The sequence below is a fragment of the Coloeus monedula genome (genome assembly GCF_965178545.1).
Source record: "Coloeus monedula genome assembly, chromosome: Z".
Classification (NCBI taxonomy): domain Eukaryota; kingdom Metazoa; phylum Chordata; class Aves; order Passeriformes; family Corvidae; genus Coloeus; species Coloeus monedula.
This window is the reverse complement of record NC_138822.1, coordinates 35178097-35201496: the sequence shown is the minus strand read 5'-3', so window position 1 is coordinate 35201496 and position 23400 is coordinate 35178097. Positions and strand designations below refer to the sequence as shown.

The following is a 23400-nucleotide window of genomic DNA, read 5'->3' as shown; positions in this document are numbered from 1 at the left end:
GAGAAAAGGCTGTGAAGGTTTTATAGTTTGCAGAGGTCTGTAACATCCTGATGTTCTTGACTTAGTAGAGTCAAAGTAAAAAAAAGTAAAATCCTCCCTTTTAAAGGTTTTATGTTCTGCTATTGTTCCTGGAGTTTATAATGAGATGGTCCCAGGAGGCTGAATGCCTTTGTCTATCTTTGGAAGTGGATATTGTTTTTAGGCAGGTGAGTCAAAAGATCTGAAAGCAAACTGAGGTTTTCTGCAAATGTATTTCAGAGCCTGCCTGAAAATTTAAAGTGAAAAACCCACTGGTTTAGGTCAGAAATATTTAAAACCTCAGACAGAAATTAATTTGTGGGGTTATTCAAAGGAATATATTGATCCAGGGTGGAACATACTTCCCTTGTCTGGTTATTTTTTTTGAGATTCCAAATGGGCTGCTGTTAAATTTGTTCCTGGGAGGTGTAAGCATCTAAACTAGAAGACTGCTTTCTGAGGTTTTTCATTGATTGACTACATTTTATTTTAAAAATATGTTAATGTGTGGGAAAAATAATGCAAAATGGTTTATTTAAAAAGTTTATAAAATATTCCCTCTCTGTTCAGTGAAGAAATGGGAAAAATTGTCACATGTTTGAAAGTGTTTGGCAGGGAAACCGTCTTTAGACAAGACTGTACAGGGACTTCTGAAGAACTTCCCTTCAGCAGAAATTTATGTAAACATCAGAAATAGTTTAGGGCTCTTACTAATATTTTAGTCAATCAGACCTCAATTTTACAAACAATTAAGTGGAAAAACCTACTGTGTCTTTTCATTTGGGGCCCAGGGAGACATCTTTATTATTAGATTAAATCTTTTTCAGTTTTTATTGAGAGGTTGACTTCCTTCTCCCCATTCTTGTCTCCTCTTGTCCTGACCAGTTCCTCCCTCCCCAGTGAAATACGTACCATGCTTGAGACTTTCGGATGTAAACAGTTTTCAGTTACACTTGTTTTCATCAGCCTTACTATATTTACATTAATGTACACACAAACAGAAAATACTATAATCTGAGAAATCTGTGTATGCACACCCATTTGCAGGTTTAAACTGCAGATAAAGAGAGCTACAATAAAAGAGACACCAATAAATACTTAGAGTTTGCGAGTATTAATATACACACTTGAAGTCTTGCAGCTGGAACGTTTCCTATTAATTTAAGCCTGGGTTCTCTGTTAGTATCTTTGTCTATAACATGTCTAACACTCTCTTTTTCCATCCTTATCCTGAACCCTTGATTTGTGCTTTAGTCACTTCCAGATACTGTTATTTCTTCTCTGTGTCTTGCCTGCATCTTTTGAAAACACTAATATGAGCCCAAAATACTGAATTTTGAGACAGAAATTTACACATTTACATCCATGCAGCTTCTTGTACTTCTGAGGACAGATGGAAGATGTGGAGCATTTGTATTATTTAGTTGTTTAATATGAATGAATAAAGCCAATTTTAGGTTTCAGTTTTTGGAATCTTCTCCACAAGACTTAATTTGTCTTCTTTGCTATTTTTAACTTTGGCTTATCTCACTCACATTCAATATTTTTGTCAGTCTTCAGTTTTTCTTAGCTTCTCCAGCTTTCTGTCTTTATTGTCTACTTTTTTCTCAACTATTTTCTCTTGATCTTTCATGCCTTTCCTGGTGTAACTGACTAAACCTCCAATATATGTATGCTAACAAGCTTTCTTTAAGCCACTTTTACCACATACCTTTCTACAGTTCCAAATGTGAAAGTGTGGGTTCTGCATCAGAGGTGAATGTGTACTTACACATTTTTGTCACAGAAATACTACTGTGTATTCAGAACATTTCACAGTGCTTTGGATTTTGGTCAGTTAGTATGTTGTTTTGAGGAAATAATTAAAGGCATTCCTGTCAGCGCACAGTCATAGCAAAACAGCTGTTTTTAAGCTGCTCAGCTGAAGAGTAGAGAAACACATATTCAGAGTTAATGTGATAAAATACTCAGATATATGAGAGGGAGTTAAGTAAGATCTTAACAACTTAAAAGACATAGTTTTTTTTGTAAATAGTTTAAGATACTGCATACCTCCAATTTCTTTGTAAGTTGCAGAAGTGTAAATCAGTTAATAACTTTGAAGGTCTTCTAATGGAGGAGTAAAATGTGACATTTCAGTGCTTGGATAATTTCATTGTTCTGAGTTCAACAGTAAGTTCATCCTGATGATAAACTTTCTGTTGTGTTTTTGTGGTTTATATCTTTTAAAAAAGTGTGATATATTGATCAATACAATGATGATTGTGTAGTAATTTTCCCTAAAGAAAATTAGAACGTGTGGCTAAACATCTGAATGAAAAGTCATTTCATAGTAATGAACTAAATCAGAACTAAACCAGGAGACAAAGACAGTCTTGGTAGCAAGAGATTTATTGCACTTTGTTTTGGTGGTGTTGTTTTTTGTTTTACTGTATTTGCTTGTAGTGTATAAGAAGAGAGTATGAGATACCATTTTAGGATATAACTTGGTGCTATCATATATCTAGGTCATGGAAGTGCAAGCTGGACTCAGGATTTTTCACTAGTTGCTGGTAAATGCTCAATGATAAAATTGATTCAGAGATGTCATAAGTGAATTTGTTCTATAATTTACAAGTCATTCTTTCTGACTCTGCTTAATCCCAGTCTTCAAACAGTATCAGAAGTTAGCTGTTGATATACATTTGTAATGTTCAGAATTATGTTGCTGAAGGTAAAATACAAGATAGTAACTTTCAGGAAATTTATCGTAGAAGATAACTCTAAGCATTTTCAAAATTAAAACACTTTCAGTAATAGATGAGTTTGCATAGTATGAATACATGATCTTGTAATGCATTCTTATTCAGTCAAAATTGGAAGTAAGTGTCTGAAATTGTAGTATTTGGCCCATAAATCAGTTATTAAGAACATTCAACATTAATCCATATATGATTTGAAAAAGTTACTGATCTCTTTTCTTTAGGTATCTGGTGTCCAAAGCAGCTGGAGATCACCAACTCCCTCTCTGTGTGACATCACTAGAAAACACTAGACTGGTGATGTCACACATACCACAGAACCCCGCAGCAGAATGGAGCAGGCCTACTAAGGGTAAGTTTTCTCCCTCCACCACCACCCCTTTTCAACAATATTGCATGGTTTTATAAGATTACTAGTTTTCTTTACTTTATGTCCCTGGGATAGAAAGTAAAGATTACAGACAATCTTATAAAACTGCATAATATTGTGGTGTTGTGTGTGTGTGTTTATTTAAAAGCAAAACGAAAACTCCTATAAAAAGTTCAGTCCTTACCCCATGTATCAATATCCTGGCTCCAGTCTGCTTTGGGGTTCCATGATAAATATGCCAGAATAATGTATGCTGGGGCATCAGTCACAGAGAGTGGAGTCAGCATTTCCTGGCTGCTCTGGATGTCAGAAACCTTGTTTTAAAAGGTAAGTTTTCAGTTGAATGTGTTGAATGTGTCTGCATTTATATGGAAACATTCAGCCCATTTCTAAAATGTGTTTTTATTTTGTTTGCATTTTTGAAATTTACTTGCAACTTGACACAGCACAAAGTCATATTTTACACTTCTCTGTTTAGTCCTTTTTTTCTCTTTTATTTTCCTGTGCTAATACCTTATATTGTGTTTCTAGAAAACAAATAGTGTCTTGTTTGTCGCTACTTGGAACAAGATGGTAACTAAATTCTGTTTAACATCATTCTCAGTTATCTGGACAAGGGGATCAAGGGCACCCTCAGTCAGTTCACAGACTGAGTTCACCCACCCAAGTTGGGTGGGAATGCTGATCTGCTGGAGGGTAGGAAGGCTCTGCAGAAGGATCTGGACAGGCTGGATCATGGGCCAAGGCCAGTGGTGTGAGGTTCAACAAGGCCCAATGCCGGGTCTTGCCCTTGGGTCACAACAACCCCAGGCAGTGCCACAGGCTGGGGCAGAGTGGCTGCAAAGCTGCCCACAGGAAAAGGACCTGGGGGTGCTGGTGACAGCAGCTGAACATGAGCCAGGGTGTGCCCAGGTGGCCAAGAAGGCCAATGGCATCCTGGCCTGTACCAGCAACAGTGTGGCCAGCAGGACCAGGGCAGGGATTGTGCCCCTGTACTCAGCACTGGTAAGGCTGCACCTCAGATCCTGTGTTCAGTTCTGGGCCTCTCACTCCAGGAAAGACATGGAGGTGCTGAAGTGAGACCAGAGCTGGGGAAGAGTCTGAAACATAAATTCTGTAAGAAGCAGATGAAGGAGCTGGGGGTGTTGAGCCTGGATAAAAGGAGGCTCAGGGGAGACCAGAACTGCCTGAAAGGAGTGTGTAGCCTGGTGGGGGTTGGCCTCTTCTCCCAAGGAACAAGTGCTGTATGTTCCTGATGAGCATGTACTTTTGGAGGTCCAGCCTGAACCTCCTAAGCTCAGTTTGTAGCTGATCTCTTACATTATATCATTTGGTATTTCTGAGAATTTGCAACACAGACATTTGTGAAAACAAGTTTATTATCTACAGAAACTATTAGGCAGCTATATAATAGGGAGTTAACTCATAGCTTTATCAATTATTGATTTGCCTTCCCCCTGGCCCCCCAAATAAAAGACAAACACAACACTGTGTTAGAGAATCAAATCGCATATGAAAAGAAATGCTAAATTTTGTAGTGATGGGTCTTAATGTTATGTACATTTTTTTAATATCTCTTTTTACTATTTAGTATTTAAGGAATAATAACATCTAACCTTTATGTGTTTGCACAGAAAACCAACTGAACCACAGTAATTTAAAAGATAAGGATTTATTTTTATTCCAGTCTTTCTTGGCCTGTATTAGTTCTGTCTTGACTACTTCTGAGGAAAAAAGATTCTTCTCATGGCTTAAATTTGTCTATGCTTCCATTAGCAGGTTTATTGTTAAAACCTCAAAACCCCACTAAGAAAAATAAGTAATTGAGATAAAAGGAAATAATTAATTTATGGTTTTTAAAATTATGTTTTTTAAAATTTTTATTAAATTACTTGGAAGTACGGTTCCTCTCTGCCTGTTTCTCCACCTTGTTGAGGTCCTTCTGAAGGGTTGCACAGCTCTCTGGGGTACTGGCCACTCCTTCCAGCTCTCCATCATCAGTGAACTCACTGAGGAGGTATCTGCCCCTTCATCCACATCACAGACAAACAAGTTAAACAATACTGGACCAGTATTGACCCCTTGGGGACAGCACTAGAGACAGGCCTCCAACTAGAGCTAGATGTAGAATTAGGGACCAGGAATTGCTTAGGTTTTTATGTTTGTTTTTGTAAGCAGAGAGAAAAGTAACATATTTTGGGTTTTTTCAAGTATTAATGAAGTCAGTAAAGTCTTGAAGTCTGTTCTTGACTAAACGTATTGTACATATGCTGGCTGCATAACAGTTGCTGCTTCAAATTTACTCAGTGGTTAGCTGATATTTATCTTTCTTATAAAAACTCCTTTTTTTTTCTGCTTAAGCCAAGATCTTAGCCTTATTTAAAGACAAATTAGTCTCAGAAATCAATTTCTTGGGTTTTTTACTTTGCAGTGATTTTTAATATCTTTTCAATATTACATTTTCACACATCTTCTTTGCTAATATCAACGACATGTACAGCATTCTATTTCACAGTAGTAGTAGCATTGGGTTTTTTTGCTATTTGATTTTTGTTTTGAGGCAGTGCACTAATGCTCTGTAGTATATAAATTCATTCTTTTGAAACAGTCTGCAAAATGTTTTGTTTCTCTTACAAGAAAAAGAAATAAGTGCACATAATATTCTTTCATATGTTAACAATTAATTCTGTTGTTTGCTCACATTAAGAGATGATTCCAAATGCCCTGGTAGGCTACAGTATGCACAAGGTTTGGTTTTTGTTGTAGTGATTAGTGACAGGTTTACATATGTGACTGACTACAAGAGAAGGAAGTTATAATACAGTTTACTGGCTTGTCTGTGTATTCAGCAGTGATTGTTGTGTGGTAATGTGGCATAATTACCTACTTAAAATCTTTGCTTTTGTAATTTTAATTCAAGCATGAAGATAACTATTTGTTTTGTTATGTAACATGTAAATGATTATCCATAAAAAAATAGATACCCGGTCTTCAAACAAGCATTCAGCATGAGTGATCTTGCTGTACTTTGGAGAGATCTGCTGAAATGTGTAGAGAGAAATTGTTCCAAAGTCCTTAGGAAGATCAATCTTGTAGACTGCTGAAAGGCAGCCATGACAGCTTTATCCAGATTTTCCTGCCTTCCATTTCTTGATGTGCTAGACCACAGGAAGCTGTGAAGGATATGTGCGCTATCAAAAGCTAAATATATATATGAAATGAGTAAGTTCCCAAGTCTTGCTTCTTTTTCTTGCAGAACCATAGTCTCTTTACTGTTTTAAATCTTCTCTGACCAGTCAAGAGCTAAAAATCCTCATTTACATAAAATGCACAGAGTTAGTACAGTGGCAGAAGTGCTATACCGCATCTCTTTTATATCAGTTACATATATATGCATTGTTCAGTCTTTTATGCAATGAACTACAGAATAAGGTTTTGGGAAGAAATATGTACAAGGGGTTTCTGTGAGTGCTAAGGGGTGTGTTCTGCAACTCCATGGCCAGCATGATTGTCATTTCCTAATGTCTTCTCTCCTTATTCAGACTGTCTAGATTTATGAAAACATGAATGTAAGATTACATATATCACTTTTGAAAATAAAACTTTTTAATTATACATTTTAATTAAAAGCTTAAAGGATTTTATGTTGGAAAACTGGTCTTTGCTGCACAGTCTGTTGCTTCATAAAGGACAAATTTGCTTAACTTATCTTTTAAAAAAGCCTTTCTCTAGAACATTAAATAAAATGTAATGGAAAAACTGTAGGATTTTTATCCTTGAAAATTGTAGTAAGTTGGGGGGTTTTTTTGCAAATAATAATGTTATAATTTATACCACTTCTCTTAAATGAGATTGTGGTGATGTTTTCTGTAAAAATTTTATCTCTAACTCAGAAAAATGTACACACATGGTTGATTTTCCTGACCTGAGTGGATTACTGCCTATGTTAGTTACTTATTTAAGTAATTTTAAACATATGGTGTATTTGTAGAATACTATTTCAGTTTTAATTTTTACCTGTAAAAAGTGAGAGTGCTTGCAGTATTACTTTTCCAATTAGGACATTATCCCTCTGTAATATTAAAATAAAAGTAGTAATTTCTTACATAGGTTAACGGTATGTGTAACTCTGAAAGTTTCCAGTCTTTTCTTCCAGTTATTTTCCTCATATTTGTCTACTGGGATTATTGTAGTACTAATACAATCTAACAAGATTTAGTCTAATGCAATGATAAATAAATGGAATTTATGTTTTCAGGGAAGATGGTACCACCGGAAGCAAGCAGTAAAGGAATTGCATGGTACGTTGTTACGACTGCTTAATGAACTGTTACCATGGGAACCAAAGCTAATTAAAGCATTTCAAAGAAACAGGTAATTACCTGCTCTTTTTTTTTCAACAGTGGTGCATGGGATGAAAAACAGAACAAAATTCACATTTTAAAAACTGATCAATAAGTTGGCTTCTTAAATAAATAAAATTGAAATTGTTTGAGGAGAGGAGTGAGGCACTGGCAGCACTTTAGTTGGAAGAAGTATCTTATATTCCAGAGTTACTGTCTCTAAAAAATTTGAGCTTAACCCCCTAATGTTTTTTTCCTCTAAAACGCTGTAGAATCCTTAAGCATCCTGACCAATAGGATATCACAATACAGCTAGGATTTGTATTGCTGCGTATTTGGTTAAGAGGTGCTGAAAACCTTTCTTTAGAAAACTATACTGGGGCTTTTTAGAATACTCTGAGTACTTACTTTCTAAAGCTACATAAATCAGCTATTAATGAATTCTCCACGGAGCAATTCTTGAAGCATTGTTTTGAGGTCTTTGTAACCCAGTAAATTAGAAAGAAGAAAAAGAATCTGGAAAGAAGTATGTCAGAGGAATACGGGTGAAGCAGTGATGGGTTTAAATCTAGTAAAGTGCAAGTATTAGTAACAGTGAAGGTGCTACCCTGATTATAAATCATGGAGAGATTAGATACTGTCTTGAAGCTCAGTGCCATTCTTGCCTGTTAGCCATTCAGGTATTGCTATAGTCGTACCTTACTTTTGCCATGTAGAGAATTAAAAAGCAAGGAATGATTAGAGGCTTGAGCTCTGTGACAAAGGATAGGAAAACAGGCTGCTTCTTAAATGCTGAGTGTGAAAGAAGCAAGTTACACAGTTACATGATGCAGAGCTAATGCTGAAAAGTGTGAAAGGTATTATGTTTAAAAAAACACAAGGACATACCAAAGACATTAAATTGGTTCCTTGGTAGCTCATTTTGTGAATACCATGCATGAATTAAAATTCTTATTTGGAAATCTGGGATATTATTGAATATCTTGCTTTAAATAATGGACCCAAGTACAAGTTTTGGGTCTTTTTCTATTGCTTTCTGTTCTCATTTCTGTTCATTTTCCTTAGCTGTTAATTTCTTCCTTTCTTTCGCAATTCAGAATCCTTCTGGAAACATGGCAGACAGTATTACTGTCAGGAAGAATTTAATTTTCCAGTATGTGAAGTTTACAATTTAATCCTTTTTGTAAATTCTACTGTGGAATGGTTTGGTGCCCAGTATTACTTCTTGTTTGTCGAATCACAGAATCATAGAATGGTTTGGGTTAGAAGGGACCTTAAAGATCATCTAGTTCCAATCCTCCTGCCATGGGCAGGGACACCTTTCATACACCAGGCTGCTCAGAACCCCATCCAATCTGGCCTTCTGGGGATGGGGCTTCAACAGCTTCTCTGGACAACCTGTTCCTATGCCTCACCACCCTCGCACTTAAGAATTTCTTCCCAATTTCTAATCCAAGCCTACTCTCTTTCAATTTGAAGCCATTGCCCCTTTTCCTCTCACTACAAGCTCTTGTACAAAGTCTCTCTCCAGCTTTTTGGAAGGCTCCCTTGAGGTACTGGATGGCTGCAATTAGGTTTCCTTGAAGCTTCCTCTTTTCCAGGCTGACCAATACCTCTTGGTCTTTTTGCACAGGAGAGGTGTTCCATCCCTCTGCTCGTCTTGGTGGCCTCCTCTGGGACTCGCTCCAACAGGTCCATGTCCTTCCTGTGCTGGGACCCCAGAGCTGGATGCAGCACTGCAGGTGGGGTCTCACCACAGCAGAGCAGAGCAGAGGGGCAGAATCCCCTCCCTGGCCCTGCTGCCCACGCTGCTTTGGATGCAGCCCAGGACACGTTTGGCTTTCTGGGCTGTGAGTGCCCATGGCTGGGTCATGTCCAGCCTCTCACCCACCAGCACCCCCAAATCCTTCTGGGCAGGGCTGCTCTGATCTGTTCATCCCCAGCCTGTGCTGATACTGGGGACTGCCCCGACCCAGGTGCAGCACCTTGCAATTGATCTTATTAAATCTCATGAAGTTTTCCAATGGACCTCATTTCTCAAGCTTGCCCAGGTCCCTCTGGATGGCATCCTGTCCTTCAGATGTGTCAGCTGCACCACTCAGGTTGGTGTCATCTGTAAACTTGCTGAGAGTGCCCTCAGTCCCTCTATCTATGTCATTAATGACGATAATAAATAACTCTGGTCTGAGTGTGGACCCTTGAGGGACACCACTTGTCCCTGATATCCATCAGGAGTCTGTGCCTTTGACCACTACCCTCTGGATGCCATCATCCAACCGATTTCTTATCCATCTAACAGTCTGCTTATCAAATCCCAGTCTCTCCATTTTAAGGGAGAAGGATGTTGTGGGGGGCCATGTCAAAGGCTTTACAGAAGTCCAGATAAATGACAGCTGTAGCCCTTTCCTTGTCCACTGATGTAGTCAGTCCATCACAGAAGGCCGCTGAATTGGTCAGGGAGGACCTGCCCTTGGTGCAGCTGTGCTGCCTTGTCCTGAATCACCTCCTTGTGCCTTAGCACAGCTTCTGGGAGGGTCTGTTCCATGATCTTCCCACGCACAGAGGTGAGGCTGACAGGTCAATAGTCCCCAGGGTCCTCATTTCAACCTTTTTTTAAGATGGGTACAATGTTTCACTTTTTCTTGTCACCTGGGACTTCAACTGACTGCCAAGACTTTTTCAAATATCATGGAGAGTGGCTTGGCAAGTATATCAGCCATTTCCATCTCTTCTGTACTTTCAGGTTCTTCAGGTGATGATGAACTTGATCTTAACTTACAGTGGGAGAGACTCTGCTCCCCCAGTCCCTATCCTGCTGTCCATCCACTCAAGGGGTGTGGAAGAAATGTTGCCCTCGAAGACTGAGGCAAAAAGTTGTTGAGTACCTCAGCCTTTTCCTCGTGTTGCTTTCCACCCTTGTTTATCAGAGGGGGTCACCTTCCTTGGCCTTCCTTTTCTGGTTAACGTGCCTATAGAAGCCCTTCCTGTTATTCTTTGTGTCCTTTGCCAAGTTCAATTCCAGCTTTGCCTTGGACTTCCTCACCCTGACCCTACACAACCAGACTGGATCTCTGTGCTCTTCCTGGGCCACCCATCCTAGCTTCACCTGCCTGTGCATTTGCTTCTTTCTCTTCAGTCTGTGCAGCAGTTCCCTACTCAGCCCTGCTGTTCTCTTGCCTTCCTTGCCCAGTTTCTTGCTCCTGGGGATTGCCAGCTCTTGCACTCTGTGGAAGACTTCCTTAAACATCTGCCAGCTCTGTTCCACTCCCTTGTCCCTGAGAGAAGTCTCCCAGTGGATCCCACTGGTTATCTCCTTGAAGAGTTGGAAGTCTGCTTTCCTGAAGTTAAGGGGCATAACTTTGTTCCTCACCTGGCCCATATTCCTCAGGACTGCAAACTCCACCAATGCATGATTGCTGCAGCCCAGGCTCCCTCCAATCTTGATGTTCAGGATTAGCTCACTTACGCTGGTGCCCATAACATCCCGAATTTTATCGCCTGTGGGCTGCTGTCTATTCCCTGGCTCAAGAAGTTATCCCTCATGCTTTCCAAGAGTCTCCTGGCTTGCCTGCAGCTTGCTATGCTGCTCTCCCAGCAGATTTTGGGATGGTTGAGGTGCCCCAGCAGGAAAAGAGCCTGAGAGCATGATGCCTCCTGTAGCTGGAACAAGAAGGCTTCATCAATAGGCTCCCTTTGATCAGGGTTCTGTACTTAAAACCATCCACAAGGTTCCCTTTGTTGCCTCGGTCCCTGATTCTTACCCACAGGCTTTTGACCTGCTCATGGCTGTTCTTCAGAGACAGCTCTTCACACTCAGTCTACCTCCTGATGTAGAGGGCAAGCCCTCTGCCTCTCTCTTTCCTCACCTGTCTCTTCTGGAGAGCCTGTAGCCATCGATAGTCACACTTTAGTCACATCCCACCAAGTTTCAGTAATGGCAAGAAGGTCACAACTTTCAAGTGGCACAGTAGCTTCCAGCTTCTGTTTGTTGCCTGTGCTGCATCAATGTGGTTATAGAACAGAGAACTATCATGCAGAGTGTGTTGAGTGCTATATATGAGCTGTGACTGATAGGAGTAAATTTTAGTCTGGAACAGGGTAGTTGAGATCATATGTATGTGTGTGCTGGTAGCTAGAGAAGCATGCATTTGGAGTACAGGATAACTTATGAAATGAACTGAATTCAACTCATGTTTTTAGTATGTATGTTTTAGGCTGTAACCCTAGTTTATTCAACAAGGAAAGCCTGAGTGTTTCCATGACGTAACTGTTTGGACATACACATAGCATGTCCATCTGAAGAACAATGTTTACAAATCGTGGGGAGGAAAGAAAGATGGATGGGGGATTCTAGATCACTGTCTTGATCTGGTTCATTATGCAGCTGCTAGGCAGCAGTGTAGCACAGTGGTGAAGAAAGGTGTCATGTAAAAGGGAAAAAGCAATTGAGTAAAATTTGCTTATGGTCATGTAAACATCGATTCCCCCAGAAGTCTCACTGAAGTTTCTATGTCTGTAGGGTGTCTCAGCGAGGTACTAACATATACTAATTGCATAACAGTATTTAACTTCTAAGCCATGAAGGGCTGGGCAGCGCTTCTTCCTCCTTATGCCACAGCATGGAATAAGAGACTGGAGTTTTCCTTCCTTCCTTTGTTATTTAACTAGTAGGAGCAGACTTCATGATCAAAATTCTTTTCTTTCCCTTCTGAAAGGTCCTCTGGTCTTTTCATGTTTATGACAGAGTATAATGTTGAATTGTATTTGAATAGCAGCAAGGCTTAATAGGGAAAGTTACTTGTGCCCACTTATTAGAGTTGTTCACTGGCCTCGCAGCAGAGGTTCCTCAAAAGAAAAAGGGAAATTCCATCCAGAAACTTTTGTACAGCAGTGGTTCCCTGGTGTCCTCCTATAGTTCTTCTACACCTAGACTTCAGGCTCAAAACCCTGATGACAGATTTGAAGTATTGTCCACACTACATCTTCCTACAGGCTTCAGTATTGTCTGCTCTGAGTCAAGAGTGTGACAGGTGGGAGTAAATGACTAGATCTCATTGACCCTTAGCAGCCCCACCTGGCCATCCATCTATGCCACCTGTCCATTGGTCCAGGATCCCCATTTCAGGTCATTCTGCAGCCTTCAATCTCTGCTGTAGGTATGACAGTTTTCGTCTCAACTACAGCAGTTACTGTGCCTGGCCATGGGTCCTACTGATCTGGACTGACCCTCAGACTGACCTTCTACCTGCATCATCACTGTGGAGATGCCCAGAAATCACTCAACTGGATCCTGACCCTGGCAGCCATCACTGGACCTGGTCCTGATCTTAATATTTGAATTGACTTCCCAGTTTAATCTCAGACCTGCCTCAGCACTGGGAACTTGCTTATTGATCTGGGCTCTTGGTTGAACCCAATTACCATCCCTAGGCGTGCCCTGCTGCCTCATTCAGGGCAAGTGGAATGGCTTGCTGACTGGTGAGGCTCATGCCCTGCCAGCTGTGACATCATTCTTAGCTCCTACCTCCCCATCTCATAAACAGCAGCTGGTGATTCCTGCATTCAATGCAAGTAGCTGTTACGCTAATACAAAAGAATGAGTAAATTTAAGATCTTATTCTTACTGTCATAAGGGTTAGGTCCAGAACAGTCTAGATTCTATTCCACACAAGGTGTTAATTGCTATAATCTGTTTACTCATTTGCTGAATAATCCTTCTGGGCATTGTGTTGATTTCAACCAGCTGAATCCTGAAGTTCAATGTATTTGTACACTAAAATAGCTACTACCTCCCATCTAAACAGTGGTTTAGAAGAAGGGACAATGAAAACACATAGGAGGTTAGCAGTATCAAGGTAAGTGGACGTGTTTCTGAATGGCATTCAAGTAAGTGAAGTACCTATGTATTTCTGTCATATGCACATTCTTTAATGGAGCGTGAGCCTATGGATATAATAGCAGCAGCTGTTCTAATGGACCAGAGAAAAGAAAGTGTTCTTAAGGAGAAAGTTACATTGCAGTCTCATAGCTGAGCCAGAAGCGTGATGTGCTTAAGAAAAACAAGATTCACTTAATTCTCTTTTTGGGGTTGTCTTCAAAGTAAGGAGTAAACTTTTTACAGTTAATACTCAAGTCCATACAGATGTATTTGTCACATGAAAGATGAAGGAAGAAATGGAAGATGGATGCAGTAAAACGGTAATGGTCGTTTGGCTCAGTCTTTCTGCCTATTGTTAGAGGACTTAATGACACAGAATTCAGTTTTTGTAAAGTAAGGGACATTGCTGTCACTTCACATTTTCTGGGTTTTAGAGACTTGCAGACAGGGCTACACTGTAATTTTTTGAAGGGCAGAGGCAATTAAATCTACACAAACTTTTTGTTTGGCAGCAAATACAAATAAAAATAATGTTTAAAACAGTGTGGTTTTTTAGTAAAGTTAGTTTTGTTATTTTTAAGGTCTAGGTTGAAGAAGGACTATGATGACTTTAAAAGACATCCAGACCATGATAAATTTACCAGAGAATTGTGGAGTAATGATGAAAGTGAAGTTGATTCTGGCAAAGAATCTTTTGCAGTAGTATGCGGTAAATCATCAGACTCTGCAGAACATATAGAAGTTCCCAAAAAAGATCACTCAGACAATGGTAAGCATTTACTGGAAATCAGTAGCTTGAATTTGATTCCGGAGCTGAATCAAGTTGATTTGGGAAGCTAATTTTTCCATGTGAGCTTGTGTCCTACTTTTTACCTCAGTTCTACTACTGTGATAATATGAAAATAGCTTGTGGTGCATATCTGTCAGATGTAGACTTGAAGAGGGCAGACATGACCAAAATGAAAATTCTGCTTTATTCAAGTGTTTGCCATTTTTTTGTGCTTAACTATTTCTGTGATAACATGGTAGGTCTGTGTGGAATTTACTTTTATGGTGGTTTTACCTTGGCTGGCTGCCAGATGCCCATCCAGCCACTGTCACACACCCTTCCCCCCCCCCCCCCCCCATTTCCTTAACACGATAGGGAGAGAAAATAATATGGAAAAGTTTAGGGAACGAGATACAGGCAGGGAGATTACTCACCAGTTTCTGTCACAGTCAAAACAGACTCACTTGAGGAGAATTAATTTAATTTGTTGTCAATTAAAAAAAGAGTAGGATGGTGAGAAACAAATACAAAAGCTAAACCTCCTCCCTTTCACAAATCCACATTCTTTCAAGGCTCATCTTCATTCCCAATTCTTCTACCTCCTCCCTTGTCAAGTGGCACAGGAAGGATTGAGTCTGGGGGTTGAGGTCAGTTCTCTTCTCCTTCCTCATCCGTGCTCCAGTGTGGGGTCCCTCCTAGGGAATACAGTCCTTCACAAACTGCTCCATTGTGGGTCCTCTCCATAGGCTAGAGTTTTTCAGCATAAGACTGCAACAGTGTGGGTCCCCCATATGCCACAGTTCCTGTCAGGAGCCTGCTCCAGAGTGGGCTCTTCATGGGCTGCAACTTCCATCAAGGCACACTCACCTGCTTAGAATGGGGTCCTCAAGCATTTGCAATGTACATACCTGTTCCAGCATGATCCTGCATGGGAGCACGTCAACCTGCTTGATCAGGGGTCTTACTGGATTGCAGGAGAATCCATTCCAGTTACCCCTCCTTCTTTGCTGACCTTGATGTCTACAGGATTGTGTCTCTACATTTTTTCCTCAGTCCATTCTGTCACACTCTTCTGCAAAGCATTATCCGTGAGACATCACCAGCTTGGCTGACAGGCTCAACTGTGTCTTGCAGTGGATTTGTTTTAGAGCCAGCTGTGTCTGGCACAAGGCAGTTCCTGGCCTCTCTCCTCACAGAGGACTCCTTGCAGCCCCATGCAACCAAAGCCTGAGTGCATGGCCCTTGTGTCCACCTGGCCCTCCTGCATGCATCCTCAGCTGTGTTACCACTTCATGCATCCCCTGCTCACTGGTTAGTCCAGCTTGATGCTCAGTATGAAACATGGCATTCACATCTGTGTCGCACAGGCATCCCCCACTCACAAGTCCACCTGTTAGGCCAGCCCAGACCCCCAGGCCCTCCGGCTCACCAGTTACTCTGGCTTGAAGTTTATCAGTGAATACACTCATACTGGATTTGGGGAGGATACAGACACCCCCCAGCAGTTGGCACCAGGTCCACATGCTGTAACCTCTTGCAGCTGTCCTTGCAGCTCCCCCCTTACCTCTACACATCGCTTCATGGGTTTGTATAGCTGAGCCAATTTCCTCACCCTTCCTGGCCTTGTCGCCAGGATCTCCCTTGGTTTATAATCATATTAGGTTCAAAAAGTTGATCTTCCTGCAAGAGGCCTTTCCTGATAGCCAGTCAGTTGGTGTGATTGATGAAGTTGTTTCTTGACATTGTCTCCATTTTTGTTTGGTTAGATCTGTGTCTCTGTGTATTTTTTCCTGGCTTTTCCCTTTTTCCCCTCCAGATTACCTTGCTGTAATATACATTCTCATGCTCTCACATACTATTATCAATTAATGTGAATGACCAGATTTGGTTTTCCTCACTGTCTCCCATTGCTGGTCAGGTTTCAATCTGTGTATGTTCTTGTTTATTACTTCCTCCTTTCTTTATTACCCTGTTTTTGTATTGCAAAGGTCCTTGACCAGATGCCCTTAAAAAATCAGACATTTCCTTCCACATACCTTTATTCTTGCAACTAGTGTATTGCCTTTAGCGAGACACTGTAAAACTATTTTGTAGGGGTATCAGTTGCAAACATGTAAAAGAGTGTTTGTGTTTTAATATCCTTGCAGATGAAACGAAACTATTAGAGATGAATTTACCTTCAGGAAAAAACAGAATTTTGAAAAAAGAATCAGCTTCTAAAGAAATACAGAAGACACTGCCCAAATGCATTAAACGACAGTTCAAGCAAAATAGTTGTCTTGATCAAAGCACTAATGAGCTTTCACCAAGGAAGAAAGCTAAACTGAACACTAATGAGGCTGTGGTCCAGAGTGCAGAAAGTAGCCTGCAGTCAGATTGCGTGACTGAGCTGAAACAATTTGAAGGGTCAACTCTAGAGTTGCTTTCCTTGACAGATCCTGCAACATCAGTATCAAACTTTCCAAAAGGGACCAAACCCATCCAGGCCTTGCTTGCCAAGAATACTGGGAACAAAGTGACCTTAATAAATCAACTGTTGCCTCCTGCAGGCATGAACGTATCTTCTTCTGAAAAGTCAGTTTTACCACCTTTGGAATCATCACTGATCAAACCAGCACTGCCCTGCCAGGCCAGTTCTAAGACTCCTTTACAAATGGTATACAAAATGCCAAATGGCCACTGTGTACCAATAGATGTTCCCAACAGCTCAGCGAAAATTCAAATGCAAGCTATGATTGACCCTAAAACTGGAGAAAAAGTCATGCAACAAGTTCTTATTTTACCTAAGAATTTTCTTCTTCAGGAGAAGGAAGAAAAAATTGTGTCCAAGGACATTCAGTCACTACAACAAAAATCATTTGAGATGCACTGTACATCTTTACCAAAAATGTCAAATGTCAGTGTTTCTTTAACACCTGTTCTGGTAACAGGCCCTGCAAATGCCACTCAGTCACCCACTACAATTTTTAACATGAATACTACCCACTCATCACAAGTGACTGGTCCCATGAACACTACACAACCATTGCCTGATGTAACTTCAGCAGATAACTTATTATCGTCAACAATTAAGGTAAGCCGAACTGAAAGTGACAAAATCAAGACTACAGTTTCAACTGCTACATTGCCTGTGTCTTTGGCTTCACCTACCCTTTCCACAGCTAGCCAATCATTGACACCAGCAACAGCATTAAGTGCATCTACAAACACTGATTCTGCCTCTCATAGTCTTGCATCACAGCAGCAAACTGAATCCCTTGAAACTAAGCAAGAGCTGAAGACAGTGTGTGTAAGAGAATCACAATCTATTCTGGTCACAACACGAGGTGGAAACACTGGAATTGTTAAAGTGCAAACAAACCCAGATCAGATTTCACCTAGTAGTTTATGTCCTAGTTCAGTTTTCACTTACGCATCTCAGCTTCAGGCCTTTCTTGTGCCAAAAACCACAGCAGTACCATGCTCCAGTCTTCCATCTGTAGCAACAGCCACATCTGGTCTCCCACATATTGGACAATCATCTCCTTCTGGATTTGCCCCCTCAACAGCTTCTTCTGCTAATGTTAGAGTTTTCCCTGCTGATATTACCCAGACAATGGAGAAAAGTACCAAATTCACACTACAGCAGCCAGCTGTTCGGGATTCTTTGTGTCAAGTAAGAGAGAACTCCTGCCATATGTCTTCTCCTTTATCCTCCATTTCATTAGCTAGCAATTTGGTGTCTGTGTCTCCACACAGTCCTGTTAATGTGACTAGCACTGGACAAAGTAATAGTATCAAAACTCCAAATTCTTCTGTGCAGCATCAAGAGGATACTAAAACCAAAACAAAATCTGTTACACAATCTGAGTCTGATTCCACAACAAATGGAGATTTAATCAGTGGTACTCCAGTCCAGAAATTTACATTAATCACAAATCCACCAATTTTATCTCCCTCTAGGGCATCAGGGGTCAGTATTATACCCTCTCCAGCATCCACTGCTGTTAATGCTCAGAAGCTGGTTTTCATTAACACACAAATTGCCAATGGCCCATCAACCACCAGTCTACCTGCAGAGACATTGAAACAGAACCTTCCTTCTTCCCTAACCAAAAGCTTTGTTAATGCTGCAGAGCAACCACAGTTGGTTTTGATCCCATCTACAGTAGGAGCACCGATAAAAATTAATTCAACACCAACTACTGCTCAAGTAAAAGATGTGAAAATTGGACTAAATATAGGTCAGACCATTGTAAATACTAAAGGCAGTGCACAGGAGGGCCTACCAGTTAATATATTGCACTCTGGCATTTCTAAAGGAGAAGACAAAAAGAGCACAGCCTTGGCCCCATCCTTGACAAGTAGTACTGCGGTTCCTGTTCCAAGTTTTACTCTGTCAGCTAATGAATCTGTTTGTGTTGCAACAAAAGCCGAAAATGCCTTTACAATAACAACATCAAGTGCACACGTAGAATCTGTTTCAGTAACATCAATTGGGACTTCCTCTGGGACACAGCCTACTGTCTTGATTGGTAGCAATGATCCCTCAAGAATAAGGCCAGTTCTGGGTAATCGACTTTGTACATCAAATATTGGAAATGCTGTGGGTATATCCACTGTGAAAACAGGACATCTTGCTTCATCTGTGCTGATTTCAACACAGCCAACAGCATCTCCTCAAAATTTAGCATCTGCTCTGCAATTTCCAGTCATTAGCTTGCCTGGATCTGCAGCCACCCCCCACAAGATGTTACATACAGTTCCTCAGTTGGCAGCAGTTCCAGCTCCTCTTCCAGTACCAAAAAGCCAGTTGCCCACACTGGTTCAGTTTCAGTCATCAGGAATTTCAACTGCTGTGTCAAGTCATGCAGGTATTCACAAATCTCAGGGTGTGTTGCCCCCTCCATCACCCAATACAGGTGAAGTCATCAGTTTTCCCAGTTTTTCTGCCCTAAACTGCCAGCAGGTGCCTCCCAGTACAGAGAAACAAAGTCATGCTTACACTTGTGCTTCTACCATTCAGATATCTGATGCTTCACCAACTGTAACAAGCAAAACAGGAGGTCAGTTGAATGAACCTTCCATTCAACAGAAAATAGTCATTAACACCTGTGTGCCTTTGGCACCTGGAACTCAGATAGTGATTAATGGTACTCGTTTTGTTGTTCCACTGCAAGGCCTTGGAGCTGGCAGCCATGTTCTTCTTCTCTCCTGTAATACAAAACAGACTCCTTTAACAATTAACCATGGTCAAGAGCCTCAAGGTGTACCAACTGTTAATACAATAACCTCGAAAATTGTCCTAGCACCAAGTCATTCATTAAGTTGGCAGATACCAAAACATCCTTTGAAAAGCTCTACAAAAATTGTGAACTCTTTCGGAGCTTCAGATGCTTTACCCATTGTACATGCAACACCCCAGATATTTAGTACTCCAGCTGGATCATGTACTCCACTGTCTGCGGTAACTCTGTCTGTATCTTCAGCGACAAAATCTCCTGTTAATGCTGCCACATCTTCTGTTTCTGCTGTTCATCCTCCAAATTCTCATTTACCAAGCAACACTTCAGTGTATCACTCGGACACTTCTATCAAAAAACTGTTGGTTAGTCCAGAGGGAGCTATACTGAATGCTCTAAATACTCCATCACCAAAAGTTTCTTCCCTGTCTTCATCACTGCTTCCTGTTGTTGTTTCCACAAGCAGAAATCCTACCACTGTCTTCCCTGCATCTCAGTCATCTTGCCTTGATAAACCTGACAAAGCTGCATCCTGAATTTACTGCAAATGAGCCACTTTGAAATTCTGGGGCATTCTTCAAACTTTGGAAGTTGTAACTATTGAATAATTTCTTACAATGTTTTAAGCATTGATTTACTCAATATTACTAAGGTTACGGTCCTTACCTGTTTACATGTGGGGATTTGGAGAAAGAAAAAGTTTAGTTTGTCAGAAGTTTTCAGAGAGTTCTCTAGTAAAAGGCTAAGAAATGACCAATGAATTCATTAAACAGTTTGGTGAAATCTCGCCTTTTGCACATGTTCCATCTTACATTGTTGACTGTTTGCCAGTGTGTGTTTATGACAGTATATATCTCCTTTTTATTTGTCAAATTTATTTTTGACTTGTTTCTTTAAAAAAAAAAAATTATGCATTGTAAAAATGCAATCAATAGTATAGAATTGTACATATTCCTGAACTCTTAAAAACCTGAGCTAAACAATATGTACAAAGAACTATGCTGTCTTATTTATGTTTTGTTTACATAATGTATAGTTTTTTAAGTATTTTAGTAACATTGGACCAGTGTACTGTTTAGCAACAATGCAGAAGAATCTGCATGTAATAAATCAAGTTGCTGTACTGCTTTGTGTTGGCAGTAGTTAAAAATATGTATATCTGTTACACCATGGGAGAATACATACATACATACATATGTACATGCATAAATATATATATATGTGTGTGTGTGTATATATACATCCTTCTTTTGGTGTATGGTAGAATGAAATTATTTAATCTCTTCTGTTCTTCTCTGATTTTACATTTCACGTGATTTGACAGGATTTGGAAGGAAGGCCTCCTTATTGCTCCTCAGGATATAGGGCAGGATAACCCATACTTCATCCATTCTTAATGATTTGGTTATGTTGCCTGAATAACTCCAGTGAAGTGGTAAGGCTACAATGGCTTCCTAAACACCAGTCTAAGTCACACTGACTGCCATGCTTTGTCTTAAAGCTCAAAGATCTGTTGAACAATTCATTGTTCTCTGTTTTACAGCTTTGTATGCATTTCCACATATCTGGTAATTGTAACAAGGTCACTCACTCATCTTCCATCTAGCCATAACAAACTACCCATCTTTTTCACCGGTCATGCTTTCTAGATCTGTATTTTTTCTTTAGCTTGTAAGTGGTCTATCTGGAAGGAGAGTGCTAAAACATCACATGAGATTAAAATAAGCTTTATTAATACTTTGAATGGGGATAAATCACACATTGCATAAACCTTCCCTTTTTGTACAGTGTATTCAGTATTTATTGGCTTAGATTTCAGCATTTGATCTGATAAAGCCTTTGGGTTATTTTCTGCAGATCTGCTGAGTTCACAGCTGCCTGCTGCAGTGCTCATGGAGATAAGATTTTTGATATCTTTTGTGGCTTTGCATACAGAAAAAGGGTGCCCATCTTATGGAAGATGATGATTTTAGAATTGCCGTCTTCGTATGTGTTGAATTTTTCTGTGGAGTTTGTTGGTTTGGGGTTTTTTTAGAAACTAGAAGGGAAGATTTCAGAAGAGCTTATGAATGATAGTTGCCTTCTAAATACCTATGACTTCAAAGGGGATAAAAGCTTATTTATCTGTATTTAGTAGTGTTCTTAGACTGAATTTCATAAAGATGAAACTTCAACCTTTGCTCCTCATCCTGTTGAATTTTCTACTTCCCTTCCCTTTTTGCTGTACACAGTTTGGCAGTTCAGATGTTGGGCTGAAGAACAGGACCACATCTTACTTCCTCTGTGTCGGCTGCCTTTAAATTGTTCTGAAAAGTAACCTGGTAGGTATTTAGCTAAAGTTCTGGGAAAGTGGGGGGAAGAAAGGCTTGTGCCTTCCATAGGGACCTTTCCTTTTGCACTAACTGAAAAAATTGCATTGGGAAATTGCATCTTTGTGGACCAGAAATCTCCATCTTACCTCAGGGCAGGGAAAGATGGAAGCTGTCAATTTTGGAAGGAGAGAAGGTTTGTTTAAATTTAGAGAAAGCTACCTGCTATGCTTTTCCTACTTCTCGTGAAAGGTGTTTTGTAACTGATTTTGAAGACACCTGGTAGTAAGGGTGTCTGCCTGCCAGAGTTTACAGTACTACAGATTTTTAAGTCTGACTGCATTTTACGGTTGAATGCTGCAGGTGACTTTTCCAACAGAGGGAGATGGCAGAGAATGGCAGTTTCTTCATGGACATTTTACATACTCTAAAACCATATATACCAGCAACTCATCTTATTTCCATTTCACTGGTTGAACCTTGGGACTTGGTTTTATGGATTTTTCTCTTTTCTTGCAGTGGTTGTTTTTCCTATTTTTTTTTTTTTAATTTATGTTTACTGTAGCATGAGTTCTCTACATTGTTTGGAAAACTCGAGACTTGGTTCTAGTATTGGAGTTGTTCTTGATGGAGAAAAAATTATTGCGTGGCATTTTTCTGTGTGCTAATGTAGTGGGAAGATTTATGCTATAATTGGTTCTAATAAAGAGAAAACTTAGAAAAGCTGAACTTAGGAACTCAGGACTCGAGTAACTTGCTTGAATGATTTCCAAGAAGTTTTCTGAATTAATATTATAGTATTTTATGATTTTCATAAATATTTTATAATTTGGCAGACATAAACTTTACAACATGAATAGTTTGATTCCGTTTGATTAGAGTTTTCATGGATTTTTATTCTCTGCTGGACATGTGTTTGAATTCCAAATCCTATTGGAGAAAGTCTTCAGACTACTATGTAATGGGCTTGCAACATTCATTATGTAAAACCAAATTTTAGTAATTTTTGTGAATAAAATTCCTATTCCCAATACTCTTCTCTGATAGTATGAATGTCAGACAGAGGTAAGGCTTTTTTTTCAGATGAACGTGAATACCCATTGACAATTTGCTATGTACCTTTTGCTCTCTAGCAAATGTGTAGTGCTACCAGTAGCACAAAAAGAACTGTAAAAAAGTAGATTATATTCACAGACACAATGAAAAAGCAGAACTGCCTGCATCTTGACTTGAAGTTAAAAAGACATTTAATGAAACATATAGACATAGATATATAAATCAGCCTTTTAAGAAAACATGTTCAGCTTTTCAGAGCTTGTAAAATGCCTTCTTTTTAGACACCCTCAGATATTGTATACCAGTATTCATACACTATATTACATTCAAAATTATAGGTTTAATAATGACTGAATATTTTGAATTACATCCTTTCATTTACCTGGACATGTTCTGCACAATAGTTTTGCTTTGTTATGAGTAGAAAACGACATTAATATTGCTTCACAGTTCAAACCCCCATGTGTGCTGCCATTTTCTCATAGGGATTCTGCCACACTAGAAGCAATTAAATTTCACAAGTCTTACGGGTCATAGAAGTACCTGTTCAAGCCAAGTGTGTTACTATCAAGTCATTCAAACCTGTGCTGATTTCACTATGCGACATAGCAAAGGGTTCAATGCAAAAAAGGGAAGCAAAATTCTCCTGGTAAGTGAGTGAAGAGAATTAGTCCATTGGAGTAGGTCAGAAAAT

At 39.9% G+C, this 23400-nt stretch overlaps 2 protein-coding genes across 2 annotated transcripts in view; both read left to right on the top strand.

Annotated features, from left to right (window-relative positions):
* BRD10 (bromodomain containing 10) overlaps nt 1–20401 on the top strand; it is a gene marked incomplete at its 5' end in the record, with an annotated part of 49026 nt that extends 28625 nt beyond the window's left edge. The window contains 3 exons of the mRNA XM_082301455.1: nt 7388–7503; nt 13932–14119; nt 16267–20401. Of these exons, the coding sequence (XP_082157581.1) occupies nt 7388–7503; nt 13932–14119; nt 16267–19877 (3915 nt within the window). The 3' untranslated portion in view covers nt 19878–20401. The remainder of the gene's footprint in view (nt 1–7387; nt 7504–13931; nt 14120–16266) is intronic.
* Nucleotides 20402–20670: 269 nt separating this feature from the next.
* Nucleotides 20671–23400, top strand: part of ERMP1 (endoplasmic reticulum metallopeptidase 1) — a gene marked incomplete at its 5' end in the record, with an annotated part of 65590 nt that continues 62860 nt past the window's right edge. Inside the window, one exon of the mRNA XM_082301457.1 lies at nt 20671–21662. The remainder of the gene's footprint in view (nt 21663–23400) is intronic.